The 12264-nt window shown below is 38.2% G+C and overlaps 1 protein-coding gene across 2 annotated transcripts in view; it reads left to right on the plus strand.

The window, feature by feature from the left end:
* Positions 1-12264, plus strand: part of SLC22A23 (solute carrier family 22 member 23) — a 1393214-nt gene that overhangs the window by 1288114 nt on the left and 92836 nt on the right. Inside the window, exon 10 of one of the 2 annotated variants that reach the window (XM_044081567.1) lies at positions 3577-3676. The exons of the other annotated variant lie outside the window; for it this stretch is intronic. Coding sequence (XP_043937502.1) covers positions 3577-3676 — 100 coding nt within the window. The remainder of the gene's footprint in view (positions 1-3576; positions 3677-12264) is intronic. 2 annotated transcript variants of the gene reach the window in all.

The raw sequence follows: 12264 nt of genomic DNA on the forward strand, positions 1-12264 counted from the left end.
CTGACGTGGTAGGCACAAAACCTGTCCTTTCCTAACACTTAAACAACGTGTCAGTGCACTTACATGCACATGGTCTAGATGCAGAACCTGTCCTTTCTTTATATTTCAACTATGTGTCAGTGCACTTACCTGGACATGGTCCAGATACAGAACCTGTCCTTTCCTTACACTTAAACCATGTGTCAGTGCATGTCAAATGCCAGCATGTATCTTTGTGTGTCCCTCAGAGTTTGTGCAGCAGATTGTTTACTCCCACGTGGACTACTACCAAGTCATAGTTATCATACCTACTCAGGTAAAGGGTTCTGAGGGCCCTAGAAAAAACTAACATCCTGGCACCTGAAAGGTAGCTGGTTGTACCCATGTCTTTGTCCAGCCTGGTGAGTGTGGAATCAGCATAACAACTGAGGTACTGAAATATGTTCATCAAAACATAGTGTATAAGTAATCAATTTGTGGATGACTTGATTAAGTAGGTGTGTGTGAAACAGGTTAACTAGTGGGTTTACAGTGGTGCCTATTCTTACTAATTCTTGGAGCCTTTTTTTAAACAGCTGTATTGAATTATCACTTATGACATAGCAGACTTGCATTTATGTAAAAGTAAACCATATTAAGTTCTTGGAGGCTTTTGTAGGGATGTTTTAATGGCATCAGTGTACGACATTTTGATATCAACTATTTAAAATGTTGCATTGGTTTGGGTGGTAATGTATCTATGTGATGCTCATTGCATACTGTAGTTTTAGAGAGGGAGAGGAATGCCTCCATATTTGCAAGGTAATTATAGTTCTCACAGAGTTTACTGTGCTGGTCAGAAGTTGGTTATCAGTGAGCATGAGGCTGTTACCCACACTGCATTTGGGTACCACATGCTAGAAGGTTGGCAGTAGATGGGGAACTGCTTTGTTGACCTTGTATAATGTCCAGTGCTTCCCTTGCAAGTTTTTTTTAAGACAGAGCTAGGGGGAGGGTTGAGAGCTCATACAACAGTGGTAGCTATTTGGATCTGAGAGTCATGTGAAGGTTTAGAGATTTCTGATGTACTATTATCTGAATAATACAGAAGTAACTGAGGAACTAACAGGGATACACACAGTGTACATTACCACTACCACTGCTAGTAGGTGATCAGCGCAAACAAGTGCAGATCTGCACAAGTTAGTTTAGCCAATTGTAAAATCTGCACTTTGCAATCTGAAGGAGAGTGGCATGGTAGAATGAATGAAAAATGCACACACTGCCACTACTATGCCTCTGCTGGGCCTACTTTAAGCAGTACTTATCACAGTAAATTTGACTAACAGTAGGCACCAGCCAGAAACAACACTAATTAGAGACTAAAGTGCTCAGTGACTTACAAATGACAGCAGTTAGCCTCTTCTCACCATAATAACTATAACACTTAAGATGGCCACCATACTTGGCCAAAATGGCTGTTTACAGATGAGCAATGGGAAAGTAGAAAAATAAATAAGCACAGAACAGTTTATTTCTTTCACTCCACTGGAGCTCTGGAGGTTTGTACTCTTAACTACCAATGTCTGCATCCTGAGCATTCTGACAAAAATCACGATACGGCCTTGCATTTCAAACAAATTATTGTATCTATGGAGCCTTAAGGGTTACTAAAGAAGCATATATTGTAAGCTGTTAAGCACAACCCAATCTTTACAGTGGCAGTGTTCATTAGATTCTGGGTCTTAAAATGAATTTTGTAAGTCATAATAAAGCACAGTAAATATTAATTGTGTAATATTTTGTAAACAACTTCTAATATTTCAGTAATCACTCAAGCTACACATATACAGTCAGCAACATTTTGTTTACCCATCTGTGAGCTTTCATATAAAGCTAATCAGCTGTGTTGCTTGGTTGTTGAGATATTTAGAAAAATAGGAAAATTATGACAATATAAATACATAGTAAATGAACAGTACTTTAAGCACCTCTACACAGAGCTGAAATATCAGTGCAGTTGTGTTGCCCAAAACATAAGATTTAGGATAAAATATTTAAATAGCTTGTATATAGCATAAATATAAATTACTAACATTAGATGTGTAGAGGCAACATTGGGATGCAACTGCAGATGCACCTGAAGAGAAGCTGTAATAAGTTAAATGACATTGGACTGTGCCCACAGTGAAACTGTGACATGCATATGTCTCTACAGCTGAATTTCACTTCAGCCATATGTCCCCAAGCCAATGTACCCCCAGGGAAATATCTCACTAACAGCCTGAACCCTTGGCATGCAGTGCCTTGTTAACTGGGCTAATGCATAGATTTCCTAACTATCACTGTGGAGAATTTTTCATTTCTAAGACACATGTAAAGGCAATTACACCTTTTCCAACTTTAAAATATAACAACTAATCTCTCAGTTCAAACCCAGAGGTTTTGGATAAGGTTACCATACGTCCGGGTTTCCCCAGACACGTCCTCTTTTTTGGGCTCCTGGCTGGGCGGTTTTTGAAAATTCTGCAACTTGTCTGGGTTTTAAAACCCGGATAAATCTCAGAGTTATCAAAAGCCTGACATCCCTATTTTGGAGTCTTTCCTCCACTTTGTTTTTTTTTTTTTGTTTTTGATGGCTCATATACGAGCCAATCAAAAAACGAGCTCTGTTCAATGTGGAACTGCTTGATGTTCCGCATTGAACAGAAGAGGGTCCACTGTGCGCGTTTTTGATTGGCTCTTATACCGGTATGCGAGCCAATCAAAAGCGGAGCTCTGTTTAATGCGGAACTGCTTGATGTTCCGCATTGAACAGAAGAGGTTTTGATTGGCTCGTATATCGCGGCATATGGACCAATCAAAAATCCCCAGTGCCCTCCTGCACACCTTTGTGCTCCTGTCACTTTGTCTACTCATCCACTACGGTGGGAAGTGAGCAGTTGCCAAACAGAAGTGCCTACCTATGAAACAGTACTTGAAGGAATAGAAGGCCCATTTTATAGCACAACACTCTCTGCTGTGGTGTGCCTCCTTTCTGCATTGCTTAACTTTTTGCACACAGGGTGCTCCCCTGGTACTGTTTAACTTCTCATTTTAACATCATTTCCAGATTTTGAGGTTGTTTTATGTGATGTCAGTTTAGTTTGTCTAGGATTTCTGAAAATACTCTTTTATGTCTTAAGATAAATTCTTTTAGTTCCTGTGTTTGTTCTGTTGACAAAGGTACCTGAACTGCACTTCAGGTAGAGATCTTCTGGTCTCTTCTGTATGAATTTTTATCTTGCAAATTCACTGCATATATTTTTATTGATTTTCATGACTATGATACATTAGTGTGATAAATTTGCTCTATATTTATTTTTCCCAGTTATCTGTCATTGTAGTTTAATAGAATTATTATTTCATTCACCTCAGATAGCACTTGCCACTTAACCGGAAATTTGTTTTCCATGAAGACACAAATTCTAATGTGTGATCTCCTGGGTTAAACACTCCAGATACAGTATTGTGTTTGTGATCTCTCTGTTGCCCCTCCTGTACTTCCTGCTAGACATAACCAGCTTCAATCTGTCCTGCAAACTGACACTTTATAATGGTGTCTTTTCTTCTTCCAAGGTTCCTTAGTAATGTTGAACAGTACTTCAGGATGCCAACCATACTGGAGTACAAATGGGGAGACCCAGCTGAAGCCTGTGGCACCTGTCTTATTGAAACAGTAAGTAGAGTAACAACTGGTCCCAGTTCTTCCACTAACTGTCATTAACTTTCCTTAGTACGGGCTTCAGTGTTTTATTAATCCTGTCTGATGAACTGTCAGACTGTGGACTGGTGTATTCTGCTCTTTGACACTGAAACACTGAAAGCTGATTAGGTACCCTTGATATAAAGGGTATGCCTTTGTCAGTAAGTGTCTCTTAAGGGATATCCACAATGAAGAAAAAAATACCAGTTCAGTGGCAGTAGCCTTAGCATTAGCCTCGCATAATAGCGCTGCTTCATAAAATTTTATAGCTTAATCCGTAGTACATATTGATACCCATTGCAAGATTTATTAGTGGCCCTTGATGTCCATAGTAATATGTTCAAATAGTGCTCCTGAGATAGGCAGAGGGATAAATGGACTTTAATACCCAGGATGGCATATTAGTTAAAAAGGGGAGAGCTAGCATAATGGTTAAAGTGTTTACCTCACAAGCAAAAGATACAGGTGTATCACCAAGGGAAACTGGATAGTCTTAAAATGGTCCATAAGAGCAGCCAGCCTATTACTTACCTATGTAACCTATAAGGATGCAAGACACATTGAAAGGCACATCTTCCTTTTTTTGAACTCAGCATATCACTGTATGTATACATGTCCACAAACAAAAATTCCCTCTCTTTGTGTGTGTGTGTGTGTGTGTGTGTGTATGTGTATATATGTTTATATATATATATATATATATATATATATATATATATAGAGAGAGAGAGAGAGAGTTAGAATACACACACACACAAACATATACACAGTGAAGCTGTAGGGGGATGAATGGGTGGCACCCCCCCCCAATTATACATTTTATTTTAATTTTATTCCTTTTGAAATTTTCATTTCTTTTTTACAGTAGTTTGACATTGCACTCTGTCGCATTATTTCAGGTCTCTTTATTGAAGAAGTCAATCTTTTGGATTTATTTTGTTGGTATTCCTTTTACTGATACTCTTGTATTGCGTTTCTTTACTGTAATGATTTATGGATTACAATTAAAGTATTATGAACCTATAACATTTTTTTCATTGTGAATGAAAGAACATTTAAGTCTAGAATATGTGAACATTTCTGTAATAATAGGATGATAATTTTCCAAACAGCCTTAAGCATTAATATGAAACCATTCCTTAAAACACAAGATTAACATGAAAGGTCTGGTTGCATTCATTCACAAAAAAACTAAACTTTTGTTTATGCCCCTTTCATAATTTCTTTATCTTCTAATTTGTACGATTTGCAGAAAAAGGGGCCCTGTATTGGGCCAAAACTCCTCTATTTTATAAACTTTAGTGATCTGCATGGGCCAAAAATTCCTGTTTTATAAGCCTTTGTGATTCTGAATTTTGTTTTTGCTAATTTGTATTTTCCACATTTTATGGTTTATCTTGTAATTAGTTCCTTTCAGTGACTTTCTGTAAATTATGTCACACACAGCGGAAAGTATCTCACAACAGAAAACATGGCATTTAAAGAATTATCAGATTATTTTCAATCGGATTTTGTAGCTTTTCAGAAACATAGCTAGTTAGTAAATACACTGCAAATTATTATTGTATGGGAGTGTTGCTGAATTGTTTTAAACTGTGTACTTTCTTTTCAGATACAAACATTTCCAGCCTTAGTTTAGGCACTGAAGTTACAGTCTGTTTTAGTATTATTCCTGCGGTACTCTTACTTATGTGTGCTAACCCTAACCCAAGCCCTAGATGTTACCTTACAAAACACCTTTTCCCAAAGAGTTCTGTGATGCAGATAGTCTCTGTTCATGATTTATTGGTCTGGGTTATTTACAATTGGGTTACTTGCATTCTTTTCATTAAGATTATTTATTGTTCAAAAGGAAAATTGTTGAATTTTTCTCAGGTGCATATATACATATATATATATATATATATATATATATGTGTGTGTGTGTGTGTCTGTGAGTTTATAATAGCCAGTGAACCAGCTTTTATGGGGAGGTGCAAATCAGCTTGAATACCTACAGAAAATCCATACATATACAGTAAGAATGTGCAAACCCTGCACAGACATTAACAGGAAGTGAGGACTGAACTGTGTATCCTGCAGAAACCTTAACTACTGCCTGCCTTGCTGTCACAGTAAACATAAACAAAGTTTGCCACTTCTGTTTTTAGTGTTAGAAATAAGAAAGACTACTGCATATGATCTTCACAGCCATGTCATTTCAACAAGGTAAATGGACCATTGATAATTCACTCCTCCAGCTGTTTACGTTTCTGATCACTAATATCATGACTTTTTCAGGACCATTATAGTTAAAGGTGTTTTGGGGTAAACTAATTACACAAAAAAATAAACATGTGATGTAGAACAGTAAGGCAAATGGTTGTGTGTGAGATGGTCAGTGATGTATAGTCAGTTAGGGAACAAGACTGACAATGGACTGTTAAAGAGGTCAGCTGGATATGGAGTGACCTCGGATCTAGTGCTTACAGTGGTGCATTCATCTGCAGATTGTTTGAGGAATTTGCCCACCACAGGAAGAATACTTGGCTTTCTGTTCTGGCGGTCCGATTTCAGCCACTGTTGCATTTCACCCATCTCCCATGTGACCAGTAAATCAGAAGACCTGATAATGCAGCAAGATTCAGACTGCCTGATATCCTGAATGGCCCAGGCCCATTCCTGTGCAGAAATTCCTGACAGACTGTCTATTTATCAAAAAACAAAGTATGTCAGTAGTCTGCATGTTTTTAGTTCTAGTCCTGCTGATGACAAATTTACGATTACTAACCTGTGTGTTAATCCAAATATTTTAACCAATGTTTTACATCTTGTAGTCATTCAGTCTCCCAAATTAAATGGTTAACTGACAGCAGACTTACCACACTACATCTGAGTAGTGCCCCCCAACACACTTTCCCTGTGAGGCTATTTTGTATGATCACTGATTTGTTCAAGTCAATTATAAACAAGTTAAAACGTGTGTTAGTGTATTTCCATCTTAAACCTCAATTAAATTTAAACATTCAAAACACTTCCCTTGCAGCAAGCAGGACCCAAAGAATAAATCCAGTCAGAAACCCACAGGCTAAGGTAACAATAATAATGTTTGATGAAGCAATATTGATGTATTGTGAAAGCGCTTCCAGAATAAATGTTCGTCTTTTTCAACATTGTGGTGGACTATTCAATACTGCTTATTGTTACCTTAGCCTGTGGGTTTATGACTAAATTTAAACATTAACATCAATGAGGCATCTGGGCTGGTGCACCCTTAAGAAATCAGACATTATTTTACTTTTCAGAAATGTGGTATACATTAGGAATACAATATCATTTTATCATATGATGCATACTTAAAAAATTAACTTTCTCACTGATATTGACATTGCAAATTTTACCCCATAATCTTACATTTAAAAAAAAAACAACTTAAAAGATCTCAGTGTTAATTTGCAGTATATCTGTTGTGTTTTCTATGAAACGAAAACTGTGTACTTTGCAAGTCATTTTTTAACATTAGCATTTTAAAGTAACTTACTCTAAGAACAGCATATATAACTTCATCATGAAAGGAGGAAGGTAGCAGTGAAATAAAATCCGTGATCCCATCAAACCCAGCACTTCCCGTACCAACCGTAAACACAGACTTTGCTTGCACTGCTATTGGTCACATTCGTTTCAACATCTGAGAAGTAGATGCCAAAGAAGAGTGGGCCTAGCACAGAGCATTGGAGGACTCCACTGGTGACTGGCCTCTTTGTGGAGGTGGCCTCACCATTTCTAACTTCCTGGGTTTTATCATTGAACCAGGTAGCTATCCAGGATGTTATAAAGGGTGTATACCTAGTGCTGTAAGTCCGTTGACAGTGTTCAAGTAGGGTATCATATCAAATGCTTTAGCCAGATCTAGGTAGGCAGTATGCACAGTTTTCTCCATATCCATTTCCTTGGTTTTGTTCTCAAAGACTTCCACCAGCTTTAGTAAGCACGACCTTCCTCTGACAAAGCCAAACTATGATGGATCCAGTACCTGGAGGTCTCCAATGCCCTTTTTGATAATTTCCTTGATAATTCTTTCCATGGCTTTGCAAATACAACTAGTCAGACTAATGGGTTTATATTTTCCAGGATCTGTTGAAGGCTGTCCCTTATGAAGGGGGGGTGATTGATACAGTTCTCCATTCACATGGCGTAAAGCCTGTTTTAACACTATAGTTAAAGTAATGATTCCAAGGGTCATGATAGTTCGTATATTATTGGGGTCCATTGAGGCAGTTTTCTTGGTATTAGTGAGTGCAGCCAGTACATGCTCCCTAGTTATAGCTGTAGGGTTTATGTTTGAGGGTATTATGATGGTTGGAGGTGAGAGGGGAGTAGAGTTGGAACTGAGTTTATCTGATAACAGGTTCACTATATCTCTAGGTTCTTTGAATGTGGCACCATTAACCACCAGTTTATCATATTGATGTGTGCTGCCGTTAAGGTTTCTGACTTGGCTGTAGAAGGCATTATGGTTAACTTTCACCTGGGAGGATATCTTCAAAGTAAACCCCCTACTTAACACCCCTAAATATGCAGTTCGCCACAGTGTCTAATTAACATTTAAGGTGCACGTCCACACCTTTTCTAAAAAAATGATGTCCCAGTCATATATAACTGATGTGTTTCTAAATAAATAACATTTTATTGAAGTTTGCTTCCATTTTGCTTCCATTTAAGTTCAGCTATAACTAGACAGGAGAGAATCAGCCAATACAAAAGCAGTCAGATTTCACATCAGTCCCTTTCACTATAAAAAAAGCCTCCATTTCACTAATATTGTGAATTATCGCTTAATGATGTGTAATCTAGCATGATGACTAGATACAATTCTAAGAAGGCTTCATAATTGTTACACACGGGTTGTCAAGTCTGTTAACTTGCATGTCACTTTGAGATTTGGATTGTGACATAAACATTCTCCTTCCTGATTGGCTGAAACTAGTTTTGTTCGTATCCCAAGGATAGTTAGCCTTAAACTGCAGTGCAGTGACTCTGTGGTAACTACTGTCTTGCAGCCACCTCCATCAAAATGGTTGACAGAGAAGAAGTTGTCCATGCAAAGGAAAACTTTTTTGTAACTTTGATACATTACATAAGAGAATGTCCTAGAAAGTTTATGGAGAATTTTAAATTACTACTTCTTCTTTCGGCTTTTCCCGATGAGAGGTCGCCACAGCAGATCACCTGTCTGCTCATGACTGGCAGTGGAGTTTTACAGTGTCGAGTTGCCATCCCCGGCACCCAACCTTCCACAGAAGGCACACACACACATGCATGCACTCACACCTAGGGCCAATTTAGAGTGCCCAATCCACCTACAGCATGTCTTTGGGATGTGGGTGGAAACCGGAGCACCCTGAGGAAACCTACGCAACCACAGGGAGGACATGCAGACTCCACACAGAAGGCACCCCAGCCCAGGGAACCTCTTGCTGTGAGGTGACAACGCTAACCGCTGCACCATCGTGGCCAGCCTATTGTTGCTTATTTCTTTTGTCAAGATCCTTTAACTGTTGACGTACCTACAACTAAGGTTTCTATGATATTCTTCAAAATAGCATGGCTTCAGGCATGTATATGGCACTGACATTTTCATTTTACTATTTGACCATGTTTTTAGTGCTCTAGATTGCAGCTGTGACTATAAGACTAGAGCAGTTATTATGTGCACCCCACCTTTTTGCTTGCATACAGGCACCTGTCCTGCATTGTTTATATCCCAGGTTTTGGAGCAGGTCTGGAGTGTCAGTATGTTGGTTTACTAGCTGGTGGTTATTTTTTTCAGTGTCAGAAGGATTGTTGGAAGGATAAAGCATGAAGTATCTGGAGGACTGCTGTCTCATCTGGGAGTAGGATGTGGGTTACTGAATGGAATGGCTTTTCCATAGCAGGGTGTGGAGGTGCTCCCACTATGACTGCAGTGTTTGTGTGTGTGTGTGTGTGTAACATTAGAAAGGTGGGCAGTACAGCCTTGTACATAGTGTGCACAGTGCACATTTGGTGTTATTGCATGCCACCTCAATTAAAAGTTAATCTGGCCAAATGTCTGCTAATGTAAACAAATTAACTATTATCATAATCAAGGTCTAACATGCTTTGCAGAATGTACTATGTTTCTGCTGCTTAGTTCACATATTTAGTAATATGTACAGTCCTTCTGTACTAATGGGTGTATGTGCTGATTCTGTTATGGCCATAGCCCGGTTATAGCTGAAAATAATTCTTGGAATAGACCACAACCCAGTTAACCATTGCATGTATTTATGTATAGATAAACAGATGTTGGAATAGACCCCATGATTCTCCAGATACACTACTCAGATCCTCCACTACCTGACCTTTAAATAGGAAGTTGGAAGGGATATCTTTTATGTAATGAAAGAAGACTCATTGGATATAATCTCCCCAACCATTCCTGATTGTTTTTAATTGTGTGGTGTACAGTGAGATTGCACTAGGTGTGACTACCCTTTTTCTACCTTTGTAGGACATTTGTGTTCTCAATCTTGTGCAAGACTGGACAAAGTCAGTAAAATGGGAAAATGATTTTGAGGTTTTTCACATGCAGGTTTGTTTTTCTATGCATTCAAGTCATTGATTATACAGTCTGCAAGTTGTGTGTTGACTTGTAAGAGATCCCAGCTAAATGGCTTTAGAACTTCATTAGTCAGGGAGTTCAGTGACCAAAGAATCAAAGACTTGACTGTATAGGAAGAATCAACTGATTGAGTCCACAAATATGGTAGGACTCGGAGCCAAGATTGATTTAAAGCTATAGCTTTACTCTTGAAAGACTTCAACTTTTGCGGCCATGACTTCCTGCCTGTAATGTTAAAATTACCCTGACACTTTACTATGCCCCAGCTCTTTATCTGGTGGTTTTAAATTAAACATTATTTGACTGCCTCCTCTACTTTGTATCCATTAAGTAGGGCACCCCAAGGTTCAGTACATGGGCTCCTTTCCTTCTCTCAGTGACCAGAGTAGCAGCAACAAACTGCTTCATTTCATCCCGCTGTTCCTGGAATGCAGTTCACACTTCAGAGTAAGGTTTCTGTCACCTGAAAAGTGACTGTCATCTCCATGTAGACTGCTGAGATTTTCTAAATTAAGATTATATTAAGAGGCGCTATAATATTAGGATCACATTACCTTTCAATGTCTAAGACTCTTCTCTCTCTATTTATGAGGTAGATCCATGCTGGCTTAATGGTTAATTAGGGGCAAAAATGTAATAAACTTGATTTAGAAATGTGGTTGTTCAGAGGACTCACTGAATGTAGTATTGTCACCCCATCCCCTTTGTTTATCAGATGCTTGGTGGGCTCTTGTCCTATCACTTCTTTTGTTTACCATATTATATTAGGCTCCTGTCTCATCCATATTTGTATAAAAAAATCAGTATAAGATGCAGATGCCTCATGATGAATTGTTACAATTGCAGCACCTTGGTTTACCCTATGAATGATTGTATGGCTACCAGGACTCTTGATGTATTGTCTTCGGCATCTGCAGTACTGGACTTCTGATTAGTTTCCTCATTTGCATGAAAATGTCTTCTCACCATCTATGTTGTATAAAGGAGAATCTTCTGGAAATGCAGAGTCTTTATCAGCCTAAGACTTATTCTGTAAAAGTGCACCTCCAGTCTCACTTCAGTGCCGTGTTTTGCAATATCATTTCAAAAATTAATACGGAGCATTGTAGCTTTCCACCAGTAATAGATGCTTTGAAATGGATGCTAGTTAATTTGAATATTCAGGTAAACAGCAGAAAAGCAAAACTTTATCATCCTCAAAGAAGTTTTAATAGCTAAATAACTGCCTTCGTGTGACAGTGTGGAAGGTCATGTCATGTTTTCTGTATTTTTTCATTCTAGCATTTAGCGTGGCTCATGGCTGAAAAGGAGTCATAGTGCCGACCATTTACTTGGGTAACAAAATAAATGGGCATCAGCTATAGCAAGCTAAAGAGGCATCATCTTGATAGAGAGCTTGATTGTTTGCATCAGTACTTCCCTCCTTTATGACACATTTCTGATTGTGTTTGCATGTTTAACTGCTTTCCTGTTTAATTAGACTGATACTGTTTTGCTTTTATTTATTTTATTTATTTTTATTTATTTTACATTTGTTGACCGGGCTGGTCTAACTGGATGCATGTCCATTTTCAGTAGAGGCCCAGGGAGAAAAGTTCCAAGCAAAGGCAACAACATAACTTACAGCAAAACATACAATTTATACAGTAATAAGATAATAGTAGAACATTGTTGAGATTCTAAATATGGAAAAACTTATACAGAGTCCATTTTTTTTTGTAAAGCTAATATAAAGATTCTTATAAAGTAGTAAAAAGGGAAACTTGTTAGATACTAGTGGGATGTTAAATAACTGGTTAGTTCAGGTCAGCATCCCTGTACAAAAGGTTAGCAAAGTATGAGGAGAGCATGATTGAGGAGAAAAGTATTAGTCAGGGTTAGAGCAGGGACAAAGCCAATGTGTTTTAAGGTATTCTTTAAGGCGTTTTTTGAAAAGCAG

Source organism: Protopterus annectens, chromosome 1.part1 (assembly GCF_019279795.1).
Source record: "Protopterus annectens isolate FY-2018-M chromosome 1.part1, PAN1.0, whole genome shotgun sequence".
Lineage (NCBI taxonomy): Eukaryota > Metazoa > Chordata > Ceratodontiformes > Protopteridae > Protopterus > Protopterus annectens.